The 18307-nt window shown below is 37.3% G+C and overlaps 1 protein-coding gene and 1 long non-coding RNA gene across 2 annotated transcripts in view; one reads left to right on the top strand and one right to left on the bottom strand.

The window, feature by feature from the left end:
* The window catches only part of LOC144214677 (voltage-dependent calcium channel subunit alpha-2/delta-1), a 61884-nt gene extending 47423 nt beyond the window's left edge, over positions 1-14461 (top strand). Inside the window, exons 34-40 of the mRNA XM_077743266.1 lie at positions 1983-2135; positions 2223-2275; positions 2800-2855; positions 3034-3163; positions 9033-9145; positions 10148-10230; positions 11808-14461. Of these exons, the coding sequence (XP_077599392.1) occupies positions 1983-2135; positions 2223-2275; positions 2800-2855; positions 3034-3163; positions 9033-9145; positions 10148-10230; positions 11808-11921 (702 nt within the window). The 3' untranslated portion in view covers positions 11922-14461. The remainder of the gene's footprint in view (positions 1-1982; positions 2136-2222; positions 2276-2799; positions 2856-3033; positions 3164-9032; positions 9146-10147; positions 10231-11807) is intronic.
* On the bottom strand, positions 1681-12694 carry LOC144214683 (uncharacterized). The gene is made up of 3 exons (XR_013330267.1): positions 12608-12694; positions 7636-7721; positions 1681-2272 (listed from the first exon to the last, which is right to left on the bottom strand). It is a non-coding gene; the product is annotated as an uncharacterized LOC144214683 (long non-coding RNA).
* Positions 14462-18307: the final 3846 nt, after the last annotated feature.

The following is an 18307-nucleotide window of genomic DNA, read 5'->3' on the forward strand; positions in this document are numbered from 1 at the left end:
GAAATATTAACCCCTTAGCCGGGAAAGGTGAAATCAGAAACGTTATAAGTTAACTATTACATCTCACGGGAATGCATCAATCTCCTCCAAGGTCAGGCAAAGGACTCGTGGCTAGGTTACAAAGATGTTATATTTGCTTGCGTTGAACTCCTTTTCAAAGTTCCTGGAGGGATGCGCTTCATCTAAAGTACAACATGAGATGAAGGAGGATGATCAAAGTTCACCTTCTGTCAGTTGGGGATGCTTTATTGAAGTCAGTCCCGAGTGGATCGGAGACTCTCGCACTGAAATACTCAATGTGGCCTGATTTAGGTCTCTATGGTCCTAGTGTTAGTACTTGTACTGGTCTGAAGAATCTTGCTTGCTAGTCACTTGAAAAAAATGGTGTCAAAGTGGCGGCTCAGGGGCCAGATCTGATCCGCCACATGACTTTGCGCGGCCCGAAAAATAAATCGTGTCGACTTTGTTTCATGCTAAAATTCAACTGAATATTATAGTTTTATATTATAATTACTCTTTCTCCGCCTTTTTTAAAAACTTTAATTACTTTTTTTTAATTAAAAAACATTTCATGTGTAGTTTGTTTTAAAATATTCTAAAAAGTTAAATATTTACAAATCAATTAATCAAAGATTAATATAGATTTTATTATTTTTACTATTTTTTTAAAAGTATTTTTAACTTTCACCTACTTCACCTTTTTAATAGACAGTTTGACACCCGTTTTAGAACATGTAGTACTTTCCAGAGTAGAACTAACACCAAGCTGTTTTCAGGTGTTTTTATTACCAGTTACCAAATGAACTCATTAACAGCGATAGCCGTCCAATCTATTTGATGTGGAAGAGTTGGCAGCCATCATTCCCTTTTCATCGAGTCTTTTAGCACAGTCAATGTGATTTATCATTTAAATTAGCTTGGCTGATGGAACAATTTATGTCTTCATTCCCATGCGGTGCGGTTGAAAATTGGCTTCTTGGCCACCTATGACAATTTTATTTTAACTCCAATCGTGACATTGAACAGTGGTGGAGTAGATGGCAACACACTGCAGCCCATCTGCTTTAAATTTTATCGGTTCGGGCCTTCATTGGTTGTTACTGGAACTTTTATAAATAGAGCAAACAAACAAGAGCCGCTGGCTCGGAAATATCGGCGCTTGCCTTTAGAAAATGAATGGAACACCCCATTGCTCGCCAGGCAACTTCAGATATTTGTCGATGTTAAGAAGTAGAAAAAAATGGTTTAACCACAGCCGTTGTTACAAAACATCGCAACAGAATTGTATGGACCAGTAATGTGTTGACAGTTGCCTGCTGTAAAGAAGTTTCTCCAGTGCAAAAACACTGCTAATTCAAACAAGTTAAATTCCCTAGTTTTCTGTGTATATCGAGTAGAAATTAAATTGCATTTGAATTGAATGCTTTTATTGTCATTTTACAAGTAAAATGAAATTTAAAGCTTCACTACAAAGTGCACAAATAACAACAACAATAAACAAACTAATATATAATCAATACATAATAACAATAAGTAATTTTAAAAAATCAATGAATAGGTAGTCACATAATAAGTAGATAAGTGCACAAATATGAACAACAAACAAATAAATGAACAGATAAAAAATCAATAGAATTGATATTTTTAAGTTATTTTGGAGTGTTTTCAGAAATGTTATTAATTTCAGAAAAGAAATAGTTCCAAAAATGTTTTGGAAAACAATTCTCTTGATTTAGTAGGTGAAAAATGACAAACTTTTAGATGTATAAGCTCAAATACAGCAAAAAAAGTAGTATTTACTTAAAGTAATAGTAATAAACTATACATCGCACTAGTCATAGAATGCAAAATGAAGAAGGGAAAAAAACTATATAAGTCGCTTTGGATTCCAAGTCTCATTTTCACAAGGACAAAATTTAATTTGATTAGAAACCATAACAAATCGCCAAATGTGTTCTTAACTGTCACTTTTGTATGTCCAGATAGGTCAGTTCTTTGGCGAGGTGGACCCCGTATTGATGATCAACCTCGTCAACACGTCTCTGTACTCCTTCAACAAGACTTACGATTACCAGTCGGTTTGTGACCCGGAGAAAGACAGCAAGGCTGCGGCGGGGCCTCGCTCCGTTTACGTGGTTGGTTCCTCGCATGTTGGTGTTGGTTCCTCATCTCAGGGGTGGATTGGATGTGCTTAACGTCCATATTTTTGCTTTCTTCTCTAGCCGACGATAGCAGATTTTCTCAGTGTTAGCTGGTGGGCCTCAACAGCTGCCTGGTAAGTTTGAGTTGGAGTTTGACAGCACATATTAATGAACATATTCATATTCATCTTAAAGAACATATATATGTAAATATGTAAGATAATCAGAAATAACTTGGTGATGATGTGAGGTTCAATTAGTTTATTTATTTTTATTTCTAATTGGATGTCCAAAGCCGTCAATGACAGCCAAAGTGCTAAAAACTATGCAGAAAGTCTTTAAAGAATACATAAGTGCATAAAAATAGTATTTGATTCAAAGAAATAGTAAATATAGACTCTTAAAATGCAGCTAAGCATGGCAAAATACTAAATGGAAAAATATAATACAATTTTGGAGATGCCATTTCTTATTTAGGAAATGATCAGGTCATGCTTTAGTATAAAAGACACATTCTTTGTTATTTCAGATATTTGTGGTATAATTTCGTCTAGGACAGTTGATTGTTTAAATGTTTTTCATGGATATCCATGGCACATGTTTTTGTGTAAATCCCACCTCTTTTTTTTTAAATAAATTAATATTTTTTCTTGTTTAGGTCCATTCTACAGCACCTCATATATGGCTTACTTTTCCCCAATCTTCTACAGGCGGGTGAGTACCAAATATTAATTCCCTTTTTTTTCATGTGTTCAGGTGTTGGAACAAACTATTCCAAATGTTTCATTCTAGCTTGTTGAGTTGATATAAAAAAATGTGATCACCGTTATGTTGAATATATTTTGAATTTTGGAAAATTGGAGACATTTCACCTTTTCAAACCCACATTCAGCGGAGACACCTGATGACGAGATTTCCGACGCCATGTTTAAAGAAAGCTGTATTACGGAGCAGACACAGTACTTCTTCGACAACGACGAAAAATCCTACTCGGGAGTCCTGGACTGTGGTAACTGTTCAAGGTTCGTCCGCTAACATTTTCTCTTAATGTGAATCTAGCAACAACGTGATTATTAATACAAGGTGTTGCAAAATGTTTGACCCAGTTTCGTAGGCCAATGATTTTGGCATTTTTTTGTTGGAATGTGCTCAAATTTTCACAGCTAATGTAGAAATGATTCAAGTTTTTGTGTGTAACGTTTGAAAACAACCATTCTTTGGTCTTAGGAGTTAAGCAGGCACTGTGGTCGAATGGTTAGTGTGTTGGCCTTGCAGCTCTGGTGATCCTGTTTCAAATCCCGCCCTGGTAATACCAGGTGCTGTGAGTTCTTATGTTTGCTCAATTGGCATGTGAAAAACAGTGGGATCTCCAAGAGACATAGCCAGTAACGGTGGCCCTGTGGTTGAATGGTTAGTGTGTCGGCCTTGTAACTCTGGTGACCTGGGTTCAAATCCCGCCCTGGTAATACCAGGTGCTGTGAGTTCTTATGTTTGCTCAATTGGCATGTGAAAAACAGTGGGATCTCCAAGAGACATAGCCAGTAACGGTGGCCGTGTGGATGAATGGCTAGTGTGTCGGCCTCGCAACTCTGGTGACCTGGGTTCAAATCCCGTCCTGGTAATACCAGGTGCTGTGAGTACTTATGTTTGCTCAATTGGCATGTGAGAAACAGTGGTATCTCCAAGAGACATTAACTGTAAAGGTGGCTCTGTGGGTGAGTGGTTAGTGCATCAGCCTCATGCTTCTGGTGACGATGGTTCAAATCCCAGCCAGTGATAAACTGTGTCCTGTAAGTTCTTATGTTTGCTAACTTAGCATGTGAGAGGCTTGAGATCTCCAAGAGATCATTAACTAAAAAGGTGGCCCTGTGGGTGAGTGGTTAGAGCATCAGCCTCATACCTCTGGTGTCGTTGGTTCGAATCCCAGCTTGTGAAAAACTGGGTCCTTTAAGTTCTTATGTTTGCTAACTTAGCATGTGAGAAGCGGTGAGATCTCCAAGAGATCATTAACTGATAAGGTGGCCCTGTGGGTGAGTGGTTAGAGCATCAGCCCTTATACCTCTGGTGTCCTTGGTTCGAATCCCAGCTTGGTGAAAAACTGGGTCCTGTAAGTTCTTATGTTTGCTAACTTAGCATGTGAGAAGCAGTGAGATCTCCAAGAGATCATTAACTGATAAGGTGGCCCTGTGGGTGAGTGGTTAGAGCATCAGCCTCATACCTCTGGTGTCGTTGGTTCGAATCCCAGCTTGTGAAAAACTGGGTCCTGTAAGTTCTTATGTTTGCTAACTTAGCATGTGAGAAGCGGTGAGATCTCCAAGAGATCATTAACTGATAAGGTGGCCCTGTGGGTGAGTGGTTAGAGCATCAGCCTCATACCTCTGGTGTCGTTGGTTCGAATCCCAGCTTGTGAAAAACTGGGTCCTGTAAGTTCTTATGTTTGCTAACTTAGCATGTGAGAAGCAGTGAGATCTCCAAGAGATCATTAACTGATAATGTGGCCCTGTGGGTGAGTGGTTAGAGCATCAGCCTCATACCTCTGGTGTCGTTGGTTCGAATCCCGGCTTGTGAAAAACTGGGTCCTGTAAGTTCTTATGTTTGCTAACTTAGCATGTGAGAAGCAGTGAGATCTCCAAGAAATCGTTAACTGATAAGGTGGCCCTGTGGGTGAGTGGTTAGAGCATCAGCCTTATACCGCCGGTGTCCTTGGTTTGAATCCCAGCTTGGTGAAAAACTGGGTCCTGTAAGTTCTTATATTTGCTCACTTAGAATGTGAGAAGTAGTGAGATAAAAACGACATAGTATAGTAAGGCTTTTTCTCTTCAAAAAACGACATAGTATAGTAAGGCTTTTTCTCTTCAAAAAACGACATAGTATAGTAAGGCTTTTTTCTTTAAAAAAACGACATACTATAGTAAGGCTTTTTTTCTTTAAAAAAACGTCATAGTATAGTAAGGCTTTTTTCTTTAGAAAAACGACATAGTATAGTAAGGCCTATTTCTTTAAAAAACGACATAGTAAAGTAAGGCTTTTTTCTTTAAAAAAACGACATAGTATAGTAAGGCTTTTTTCTTTAAAAAAACGACATAGTATAGTAAGGCTTTTTTCTTTAAAAAAACGACATAGAATAGTAAGGCTGTTTTCTTTAAAAAACGACATAGTATAGTAAGGCTTTTTTCTTTTGAAAAATGACATAGTATAGTAAGGCTTTTTTCTTTAAAAAACGACATAGTATAGTAAGGCTTTTTTCTTTAAAAAAACGACATAGTATAGTAAGGCTTTTTTCTTTTAAAAAACGACATAGTATAGTAAGGCTTTTTTCTTTAAAAAAACGACATAGTATAGTAAGGCTTTTTTCTTTTAAAAAACAACATAGTATAGTAAGGCTTTTTTCTTTAAAAAATTGACATAGTATAGTAAGGCTTTTTTTCTTTAAAAAACGACAGTATAGTAAGGCTTTTTTCTTTAAAAAACGACATAGTATAGTAAGGCTTTTTTCTTTAAAAAACGACATAGTATAGTAAGGCTTTTTTCCTTAAAAAACGAGATAGTATAGTAAGGCTTTTTTCTTTTAAAAAACAACATAGTATAGTAAGGCTTTTTTCTTTAAAAAATTGACATAGTATAGTAAGGCTTTTTTCCTTAAAAAACGACATAGTATAGTAAGGCTTTTTTCCTAAAAAAAAAACGACATAGTATAGTAAGGCTTTTTTCCTTAAAAAACGACATAGTATAGTAAGGCTTTTTTCTTTAAAAGAACGACATAGTATAGTAAGGCTTTTTTCTTTAAAAAACGACATAGTATAGCAAGGCTTTTTTCTTTTAAAAAACCACATAGTATAGTAAGGCTTTTTTCTTTAAAAAACGACAAAGTATAATAAGGCTTTTTTCTTTAAAAAAACGACATAGTATAGTAAGGCTTTTTTCTTTTAAAAAACGACATAGTATAGTAAGGCTTTTTTCTTTAAAAAAAACGACATAGTATAGTAAGGCTTTTTTCCTTAAAAAAATGACATCGTATAGTAAGGCTTTTTTCTTTAAAAAACGACATAGTATAGTAAGGCTTTTTTTCTTTAAAAAACGACATAGTATAGTGAGGCTTTTTTCTTTAAAAAAACGACATAGTATAGTAAGGCTTTTTTTCCTTAAAAAACGACATAGTATAGTAAGGCTTTATTCTTTAAAAAATGACATAGTATAGTAAGGCTTTTTTCTTTAAAAAACGACATAGTATAGTAAGGCTTTTTTCTTTAAAGAAACGACATAGTATAGTAAGGCTTTTTTTCTTAAAAAACGACATAGTATAGTAAGGCTTTTTTTCTTTAAAAAACGACATAGTATAGTAAGGCTTTTTTCTTTAAAAAACGACATAGTATAGTAAGGCTTTTTTCTTTAAAAAACGACATAGGATAGTAAGGCTTTTTTCTTTAAAAAACGACATAGTATAGTAAGGCTTTTTTCTTTAAAAAACGACATAGTATAGTAAGGCTTTTTTCTTTAAAAAACGACATAGTATAGTAAGGCTTTTTCTCTTCAAAAAACGACATAGTATAGTAAGGCTTTTTCTCTTCAAAAAACGACATAGTATAGTAAGGCTTTTTCTCTTCAATAAACGATATAGTATAGTAAGGCTTTTTCTCTTCAAAAAACGACATAGTATAGTAAGGCTTTTTCTCTTCAAAAAACGACATAGTATAGTAAGGCTTTTTTCCTTAAAAAACGACACAGTATAGTAAGGCTTTTTTCTTTAAAAAAAACGACATAGTATAGTAAGGCTTTTTTCTTTAAAAAAAACGACAGAGTATAGTAAGGCTTTTTCTCTTCAAAAAACGACATAGTATAGTAAGGCTTTTTCTCTTCAAAAAACGACATAGTATAGTAAGGCTTTTTCTCTTCAAAAAACGACATAGTATAGTAAGGCTTTTTCTCTTCAAAAAACGACATAGTATAGTAAGGCTTTTTCTCTTCAAAAAACGACATAGTATGGTAAGGCTTTTTCTCTTCAAAAAACGACATAGTATAGTAAGGCTTTTTCTCTTCAAAAAACGACATAGTATAGTAAGGCTTTTTCTCTTCAAAAAACGACATAGTATAGTAAGGCTTTTTCTCTTCAAAAAACGACATAGTATAGTAAGGCTTTTTCTCTTCAAAAAACGACATAGTATGGTAAGGCTTTTTCTCTTCAAAAAACGACATAGTATAGTAAGGCTTTTTCTCTTCAAAAAACGACATAGTATAGTATAGAGTATAGTAAGGCTTTAAAAAAACGTATAGACTTTTTTTCTCGCAAAAAAGACCATTTATAGTAAGGCCTTTTCGAAACGTTTATACACAAGCTACAGAAATTTGAGGCCATTCCAACAAAAATTGTCAATATTATGGGCCTCCGAAATGGGGTCAAGCGTTTTGGAACACCCTGAATATTCCTCCCTTCCTCAGATCTTTCTCCAATAATTCATTGTTTAACAATCCGTAGGAAAAGTTTCGCAACACTTACCTTCCTGAAAGGCCTCTTCAAGTCTTTACTTCAGGCGACTTCTCCTCCAATTAGTCATTTTGACCTTGATTCATCAGTGAGAGGCACTGCGAGGGGCAAGCAAAAAAAAAAGTTCTTTTATCTGTTTTACTTTCCCCAGACCCCGGCTTAGCTTCAAATTTGCCAATCGTCATGGGCCGCTGGACATTTACTTTTCTTTAACCTTCTTTTGTGTCAATTTTGGGGTTAAATATGGCTGTAATTACCCAACGTTATGGGACCCGCGTGTCTGGTTTCCGATGTTAACGGCTGCACACGCACAAAGCCTCACGTTGGCTATAAAAAGGCCAATAAGAGAACAGCTTAGAGAGGCCCCCTGCGCACCTGCGTTGGTCCTAGCAGTATGTATCAAATGGGACTGCTTATATTACATAGCAGCTCATAAAGTAAATCACTATGATTATAGCAGAACTACTAAGAAAACATAGACATTTGTGGTGGGGAAAAAATGTTGTAGGTTTGGAAAATAATACTTGTACTCCACATGAATCCTGTTTAAATGATGACATGGGATAGATTGATTATTAGTGGGACAGTTGTATTGTCTTTTTGATAGATGATAAATGTGTGGGTTTTAGTTTAGGATTTAAATATGATGAATCCATAATGAATTGGTAGACTGACGAAAGATAGATAAATTGCTACATACACACCTTTTTTTAGTAATACTATACATTAGTTTTTGCTGAAATATGCACGTTTCAAGATACAATGTAATGTTTTTTTTCTTAGAAATCTGAAATTTGCTGGAATTACTGTATTTATATGACTTTAAACTACTACTTTTCCCCCGCACTTTTAACCCTGCAACATTTATATATAATATATCGTTGTACAATTTTGATGTCATTGGTCTAATACAGGGGTGGGGTTACTTTTCGGCCCGGGGTTCACATTGACTCTAAAAATTTGACAGATGGGCCGGGTCAGCACAAGATACGATACAGATAAAAAAGTGCATCCGTTAACAGTACATATGAAATATAGACAGAAAAAAAGACTAAAGTATTAACACACTCATCACTCATCATTAAAGTAAAAGGTATAAAGTACCAAGTAAAGTAAACAGGAATGTATTAAGAAATATTAAAATGTAATTTAAAAAAAGATATAGGGGCTGTAAAACACCAAAACAGAGAAGAGTGGACAGAGCTACTGCCACTGGCTTCTGCGTGGGTAAAAAAAAAAAAAAAACTATTTGGACATCAGCGGGCCGGATTAAAACGCCTGACGGGCCAGATGTGGCTCGCGGGCCGGAGTTTGCCCATATCTGGTCTAGTAGAAAGTCTATTTCTAGCCTCAGATGACATTCCTAACAAGAATTTTGTTGATTGCCTCCCAAATGAATGCCATTTCAGGATGTATCGAGCAGAGAAGCTGCCAAACACAAACCTGGTGTTCCTGATCACCGACGCCAAGGCCACGTGTTTGTCATGTGACCCCAGACCCCTTCGACAGGCCGAACAACCCTGTATCCTTTCACCCAGGTCGTAAATAGTCAACACAAGAGTTGCATGTCTTTTTTTTTCTTCCCTTTTCGCTCCCTTACCCCGTCCATCTATCAGCCCTAGTGACAAGAGGGCTTTAAAGCCAGTGTCCAAGGACACACGTCAAAAACCTTTTCCACCAGGTCCCTTCTAGACTTCGGCGGCGGGTGAGCAATAAACCAGATGCGGCGAGTATGAAAGGCGCTCTCATGTTACTTGGCCGATTGGATTTTTCTTTGTTTCTGCTCGGCGAACCGACATCCAGTTGAATTAAGGTTAAGAGCAGAGGTGCACTTGTGCGCTGGAATGGAGGCAGCAGATCTGTTTGACAGATGTGCCTTAAATTGGACTTCTCGCTGTTTCAACAGTAAAGGTGTCATCTCCCGCGTTTCTAAGGCCCATTTGTGGCCACGACCGCTAACAGTGTTTAATGTCGGAAAACACGTTTTTTCAGTAGTCTAATCTATTTAGTGTTTGAGTTTAACTGAATTTATCGTTTCCTGATGCTATTCCGTGTAAGGCATGTACGCTCTCAAATTAACGTCATGTTCATTTCGTTTTTACGCCATCTGAGTCCAGATAATCAGTTCCTTACTTTTTTTTTTAACTTTTAGACAATTTTTTTTGCGAAATCATGTTTTCTGGAGGTCGCATGGGTCTGTTAAACCATATTATTTGTTTTTGTTAGTTTAGTTTCAAGCCTAAAGGGTTTATTTAATCAGTTTCTTACCCAGTTGATTTTTTGCAACCTGTTTTTCTATTCAAGGCATAATCATAAAATTACTTTTTATGATTTTTTTTCAGTTTTTGCCTTTTCAGCAAGGTTTAAACATGATTTTCAGTAGTCAAATACATGTATGATTAGCACATTTAAAACTGCCTTAACATAAACCAGGACAAATGTCCTTTACATGTAAAGTTTTAGAACGGAATAAAGTCCAGATTTATCGCCATATTGTAGCCCTTTTCCTAAAAATTATGTTCAGCTCAGGGTCCCGATCCATGTGAGCTGGCCCAGAACCCAAGGTACCGCAAAGGTCCTGATGTGTGCTTCGACAAGAACGAAAACGTAAGATTTTGGCTTTTTGGGTTTGGTGGGTGAATGAACTGAATGTGTCCCTATCTTCATTTTTTCTCTCAATTCACTGTTTCTCATTCGTCTGTATTCACAATCACTTTCTTAATGATCACTCTCCTCATCTTTTCATTTCATTTTTTTTTGCTTCCACCTCCCATTGGCTGTGGCGCATGTCCATCAAGCTAGGATGAGCCATTGTGTCCAATCAGCAGAGGGTCCTTTCTCAACTCTTCATCCTTCTTGTTTCTTCTACTACCGCTGCTCAATTTCTTGGGTTAGTGTTTTCACTAGGTAGAATTAACTTTTACATCCAGAATGCTTTGCAAATGAAGTCATTCCAGGAAATAATAATTCACCTGCTGTGTTCACACCCATTAGCATTCATTGCGTGATGTTGGATGCAATGAAGGAAAGAAAAAATGAGGGGCGATGAGGTTCACGTGGGACATAAATCAACATATATCGGTGATATCAAAGGAGGATCGGGGATAAAATTTCGGTCACGAGTAGCTGACGTTACAGCGTTTAGAAGTTGTCTAAATATTTGCTCCAGTAAAAAATGGATTCGTATCTGTGAACCTTGCCTTTCATTGTTTTTTTTTTTTTAGAAGCTTCTTAGATCAGGCCACTTGACGGCTTTTGAGTATACCCTGGGATGGCAAAAAAGGAAGTGGTCCTCTCTCATCTTTCCAACGTTCACTCACTTAATAACGACACTGAAGTAAACAGAGGAAGGGTGCACGGCTTTCCTGCCTTTTGAATGCAAGCTTTCTTGAAAACTTTTCAGAAGGGCGACTGAGCTTCCCGAATACGCCCGGCACATAAGCACTCGTTACGCTTCTGGGCAAAATATATAATAAGACAAAAAAATAAAATCATGTGAATAGGGATAACTAGAGGATTAATTGCGATTATTTACATTCTGTCAAAAAATGGGTTCGAAAATAGTTACCGCATCTTTATTTACCGTATTTTGCTGTATATTAAACGGCAGGGGTATATTAAATGGCACACAAACGAGAAGGTACGATCCACTACTCATTATGCAGACTAAAACTACATACTGCTCAGATTAAAACTACTTACTGCTGAGGAAAGTCTGACTTGGAATTTTGATGAACTTAAGTGTCTATAATTATGCCCCCATGAAGACCATACAAATCTTGCCAAAAAAAAGCTGAGTTGCCGTTTAATATACCCGGGTATATTAAATGGCAGGGGTATATTAAATGGCAGGGGTATATTAAATGGCGCACAAACTGGAGGCTCAAAAAGCATATATCCTTTAATATACCCGGGTATATTACATGGCAAAATATGATACGATATAATATGCTACCCTGTTAGTGAAATAATCATGAATTAATATTTCTGTTATCTCTGTGTTACTGCTTGAATTTGAACCCATTTCAACTGGCATGGCTGCTATTGAATCATCTGTTTTAATTGGGAGGACTAGCATCGATGTAATAATTGCTGCCAAGTTTCCCAGTCCAAATGATTTGGCCAATGGGTTATTCATCTAATGGGAGAATTCCATGACACCAAATGAGTAATTTCTTCCACAGGAAGACGACTCTGATTGCGGAGGCGCCAGCGGCCTCAAGCCGAGCCTCGGGGCCACGTTGGCTCTCCAACTTCTTCTGCTGCTGTGGCTCGGAATGCCTTCACCACGCTCGTGACCCCTCGCGAACCCAACCACACAACTAGAAAAGACTCTGAATGTACGAAAAGGCCGCGGCGCAGTTCTCCACAAAGTGGCGGTCTGGCGTCATGGCCGATAGATGCCAACGGAGGGCACGCAGACCAATCACTAACGCGGTGTCATTTTGCTCCCCCATTTATTCTCCGTTTTCCGATGCCAAAGGTTTGTCGCCCCTTTCCTTTTCAACGATAACCCCGCTCAGCTGCTCTGATGGTCGAGCTGGACCCCAAATAATTTGGCGGGGTTCGAGGGTAAACGCCAACCCTTTAATTATCTTTACTTTGGTAGGACTGCGTGCTCATTGACGGCGTTGTTGTTGGTATTGTTTGTATTTATTGCGTATCAAGGGCGAGTAAGCTGCCACTACTCCACTTTTTGTTGTTGTTGAGTATCGAAAAATGTACTGTACTTGCTCAACTGGCCTAATGCTACAGACTCAGTGTTGTTGTATTGTCGCGCTGTGTGCTCCATATCAGAAAAAAACAACAACAATATACAGTCGTAATCTGAGCGCCACGTTAGTATTTACGATGTTTTGAATTCATTTTGGATAATTTGTTAGCGCCAAAAGTCAGCATTACCCTAACTCATTCACTGCCAGTTTAAGACACCGAGTATTTGCTGTGGTATTTATAAAAAGGGAATAACCGAGATTGGACATACCTATTGACGGTAGTAGACGTCCAATCCATTGCAACGGGGAGGAGCTAGAAATGATCCTTCACTGTCATTGGCAGCCATTGTGTCGATCTGCAATCAAGAAACACAAAACATGAAATAATTCAATAATTAACTCTATTTACTTAATTGAATTTCTTTTCTTTTTTTGAATTTATTTTGAAAATATTTGTTTCAAAAATTATTATTTATATTCATTTGGATTTTCATTTACTATTGGCTTGTTTTAATTTGTCTTTTATTTCAACAATAATTTCTTTGTGACTATTTTACTACTTTACACTTTAAAAAAAAAATTCAGCAAACATATTTTCTCATTCCTACCTCTTTGTCTTCACAACATACATCTATTTCTTTTTAAATTTTTCCCTTAGAGATTCTATAAACTTTTGCAAACATTCATTCGCCACTGCTGGCCAAAATGGATTGAACGTCTACCTTCGTCAGTGGTTAATTTTACAAAGAAAATGACTATTTGTAGTGGCTCAGTGTAGTCCAATCTATCGAATTCAGTAAATTATCCCCAAAGGTGACAGTGGCACTACCAAGTTCTCGTTTTTCAGTTCACCCAAGCCACCAACCTCATCACTCCACTCAGAAGCCAGGATGACTCGCGAATGAGCTGAAAATCAATCAAGACCGCCTCTTTGTTTGCCCCCCCTTCCCCAGACCCTGCTCGTTTCCTCTTTGTTGTCGTCCTATTCCAAGTGCTGTGAAGCTAACCTAAGGCCTGTGCGTCCAAAACGCTGCAAAGTTCCCCGGATGAGCTTTTGCCTTTGTTGTGAATCGAGCACCTCCCGCCTTCAACATCTAGGCCCGCTGGAGAGAACGAGATGCCGGACTACTACCGGCGATTATCCAGCTTTGCCTTAGCTCGTCGTTTCAAATCTTTCGGTTCTCTCCACTTGGCCTTCGTGTTGAGCTGCTGGTGCTACGCGTGCAAGTGATGCCTGTTTATCGATGTGTTGACGTGTGTTTAAACCAGAAGTTGGGGGCGTGTCTATCTACTCAATGTGTAGGTATTGAGGGTTACAACTGTTTTAACAAAGCCTGTATTATATTTTGATGGACTTTTGCTAGTAATTGATCTTCATCTAGTCAGATTTGGGGGAAATAAAGTTGTCATGATTTCAAAATGAGGTTTTTGTGAAGTCTACAAACTATCTTCATCTTATTGGGATCTTGGGTTACTTACAGATGAGATCCTGTTTCAGTTTTGGATCATTTACTATTGATTTTGGGGGATTGACGCATAGCTTTAAGGACAATTAGAACAGAAATTGAAACTCTTGAATTCTGGGAAAACTGGAGGCTAAAATATATCAAACCAGGTTTAGGTCACCAAATGTGTGGACCGTGTAAAGTGAAACCAAAAATAGAAACTTAAGTCTATTATGATGGCTTTACATCTTAATTTGACTCAATTCTCAGTCAAAACAACTTGTAATTACCCTTTTGCTAATTTAGCATGTTTACTCATTTCATCCTTTTTTTGTTCTGGGATGACTTTGTAAAGAGTTTAATTGAATTACACCAAACAGTTCATCTAATCACAATGCAGGGCTTTAATTCCGTAAAAAAAAACAAGTTGAAAAAGTTCTAACCCTAGTAGGCATGTTTATGCCACGCCCCCTTCTAACGATATCTGATTGTGCTTTAATACTGTACATTTACTCTTTTGTGGAACTTGACTATAGCCTGAATACATTTTTGTATACATTTGTACACGACTTACTGTATAAAAGAGAAAAATAACAAAGTTTGAAAAATGTTTATATTATGGTGTGGATTATTGTGCAAATATAATATATTCCCAATAAAAGTTGTATTGTTATGGCCCTTTTTGAACTATTTTTTTAATGTTTTATTTCTGCTGACTCAATCAACAAATATAGCCGCCAGCTACACACTTAAAAAAATGAGAAAAAAGACTGGCTGAATAGATATTTTAAATTCTATTTTTCATTATTTTGCATTTTTAGTTAAAGATGATAGCCTTTCCATGTCAATGGAGGTCAATGTTCTTCTAATGCGATTAGTGGTCGGCCATCTTTATTTGTTTTTGCTGAATTTGAGTCTATTTGTGCTTACCAAGATGCCAATCTAAGCATTAACATCAGCTTGAAGGGATAGAGTCTCCATCAATTTGTTTTTTTGGTGGTGCGCCATACGCGGATAATTCTGTCCATTTGCTCTGTCGCGATCACCTAGAAGGCAATGGGTAAGGGGATACCCTTGTAAACGGGGGCCGAGGTCATAGCCTTCGACATGCCTGACTTAAGAGGTTACAGACGTGGGGAAAAGCGCCAATGGCGGTCTAATAGCTTGTCTTAAAGGCGGTGCAGGAGGGGGGAAAAATACAATGTGAGCCATTTTTCTATCACGGTCTCAATATGCCATAATATAGAAATTCATTCATTTTTCTGAACCACTTATCCTCACAAGAATCGTGAGGGTGCTGGAGTCCATCCCAGCTAACTACTGAATTGGTGGCCAGCCAATCGCAGGGCCCAAGAACAACCATTCACACTCATAAGGGCAATTTAGAGTTTTCAACCAGTCTATGCTGCATGTTTTTGGCAAGTGGTCGGAAACTGGAGTACCCAGAGAAAACCCACGCAAGCCCGGGGAGAACATTCAAACTCCACACAGTGAGGACAGACCTGGGATCAAACTCAGAACTCTGAGGCCGAGACACTAACCACTTGCCAAGCCACCAACAGAAAGTTCTATGTCATATCGTACAGCACTAATTCATCTAACAAAGTAAATAGTATTGCTATGGACAATCAATTGTAAGGTATTCTCTAATTCACATGTGTCAAAGCGGCGGCCCAGGGGCCAAGTCTGGCTCACCGCATCATTTTGTGTGGCCCGGGAAAGTAAATCATGAGTGCCGACTTTCTGTTTTAGGATCAAAATTAAAATGAAGAGTATAGATGTATAATAAATTTCCCTATTCCCCCCTCTTTTAAATCAATAATTGTCATTTTTTAATCATTTTTTCTATGTTTTTAGTTAAAAAATATTTTTGTAAAATCTAAAAATATATTTAAAAAAAGCTAAAATAAACATTGTTTTAGATCTGTAAAAACCTGAATATTCAGGGCTTTTAAACCAGTTCTTTTAATCCATTTATTAAAAAAAAATCGAAATATTATATCTAAAATGGTCCGGCCCACATAAAATCAAGTTGACGTTGCGAACCAACCCAAGTCTGACAGCCTTGCTTTAATTGATGATGGTCCTGTTGTTTTTCTACATCAAAGAGCATTTGTTTCCCTTCATCAGTATTTTTTCTTGTCTTTTCTGCATTTGCACGCTTAAATAAGAACACTTCAAGTTGTGTGACTCACTGGCGCAATTTCTTTTCAGTGTTTGTTCCGCTAATTGCAGGATGTGACACACGCGACCGATGCTGATTCCAGCAAAACCAGCGGGAAGAAGCACACAGCCGGTTTTTGAAAAGTTCATCAACATTATTTTTGGAGTAATGAAGCTTTTCTCGGTGGAAATTCTATTAGCACGCTTTATCTTGCATTGCAAAGCAGAGATGGCTAAATTTAGTCGCAATGTTCTCCGCAACCTCGGACCTCGTGACCTAGCCCGGAGGTCATCAACTCGCGTCTGGATAAACTTCCCTGAAATCTGCTAACACCAGATTTTAATTGCCATGCTTATTTTGCTTCTTTATTCACGCATTTATTTATTTTGGGGGATTCACAGGCCTCTGTTATTATTATAGCATGACAAAGCCACCCGGACTGAGGTCAGTTTTTGTGAAAACATCCTTTCAGAAGTGCAAATTGGCTTCTCAGTGGTACTGACGAAGACATATGTCCAATTATGAAGTATTTTTTGTCATCGTAGCTCACCAGAAAATTGTTGTAATGGGTTGAGTTTGATTTTGAACTACTTTTTTGTTGGTTGAATCATTGTCTGCCATTGATGGCGTACTCATTTGAAGTCTCTCTATTAAAACAGATTGGATGTCTATTAGATATAATCTAATTTTATAGTTTAACCAAGAACAACCATACGTTAAAGCAGGGGTAGGAAACCTATGGCTCGGGAGCCATATATGGCTCTTTTGATGGGTATATATGGCTCTCTGCCTTTTGAAATTATATTTTTTCTTCATTAGACTCTTTTTCTTCATTATGCATCTTCTCTCATTGATACTCATTGATTAGCAACAGAGAAATAATGTTCTCAAAAGAATTCCGACTTTTTTTAACTTTCAAAATGGTGAAATGAATAATAAATCCTCATATTTTCATGTATTTTTTACTTTTAAATCCCGAGTATGGCTCTCAAGGAATAATGTTTGAAAATGAAAAGGTTCCCGACCACTGCGTTAAAGTAACAATAGTAAAAGGGAGATAACATGCAAAAATTGGCTGGTTTTCCAGATAACTAAAACCTCAAATAACAATAAAACGAGCTGTCATTGGTCAAAAAGACAAATAAACATAAGCCACACTTAAGTACTTCTTAAAGACCCAACCAAACTCTGAAAAAAATGCGACTTATAGTCCGGAAAATACGGCTCAACGGCAAATTCTGTCCTAACTTTTTGAAACAGTTTAGTATAGAATATATTTTGCGTGCACGTGTATGCATGCATTTTTTGGCATAGTGGATATCTGGTGAATCAATCAGCTGCACTCTTTTAAACGATCAAGCAGATTGGCCATCAACAAGTTCATAAAACTATGCGTTCTGACACAGACACACGCTAGATGAAACATACCTGCAGACATGTTGTGTGTGTGAGTGTGTGTGTGCAAGCCACCATGTATAAGCTGACATGTTCATACATATTGCCTGAGTCACGCAGGGGAGAATTAGTAGCGAGCGGCAGACAACACAACGCTGACTGTTAGCAGATGTGCAAGAAATGAGGAAACGCAGGTTAGCTCCATGTTTTCTTTCTGATTAGACTAATTCCTTGGGGCTGTTTGGGTATCCTACCTATCCTCTGTTCACTTTAACAAGCACACAGGACAAGATTTTCACTCTTTATACTTTATACCAGGGGTCGGAAACCTTTTTGACATAGAAAGTTATAAACAATTCCTATTTTTAAATGTTATTCCGTGAGAGACATACTCTGAATTTAAGAGTAAAAATGTGAAAATTATCTTTTTTGGGTAATTTTAGCCACTTTTAAAGTAAAATTCTTTTGACAGCACTGTAACTTAGTTGGTAATCAATGAAAATAGGCATGCAGAAAAGTTTAATGAACATTTAAAAAAAATAGTTTGAGGTATTGTCAGTGCCATAGTGCCAACGCGACACTCCTATTGGTGCATTCGGGACTCTGCTCTGTCACCAGTGGTTTAAATACATATTTTACATTTTTAAGAACCAAATGCACCCATCAGAAGAGCCCCATGCGGCTCCCGAGCCATAGGTTCCCTACACCCTGCTTTATACCCTTGCCATGTTGAACACAGAGTAGAATTAGAAAAAAACTTAAATCTAGGGTGTTCCAAATATTGCACAAATGTTTATTTTTCTAATTCAAACCAATTTGATGTCTTTCAAGTAGGGGCAGAGCTAAAAAAAAAATAAAACTAAAAATATTCATGAGATGGCGAGAGTGGGCAAGGGACGTTTTGAAGGGTGGCATTATTATCATTTCCTTGTAGAGATATTCAAAATTCTGCAACAATTGAGTGG

This window comes from Stigmatopora nigra, chromosome 2 (assembly GCF_051989575.1).
Source record: "Stigmatopora nigra isolate UIUO_SnigA chromosome 2, RoL_Snig_1.1, whole genome shotgun sequence".
NCBI classification, from domain to species: domain Eukaryota; kingdom Metazoa; phylum Chordata; class Actinopteri; order Syngnathiformes; family Syngnathidae; genus Stigmatopora; species Stigmatopora nigra.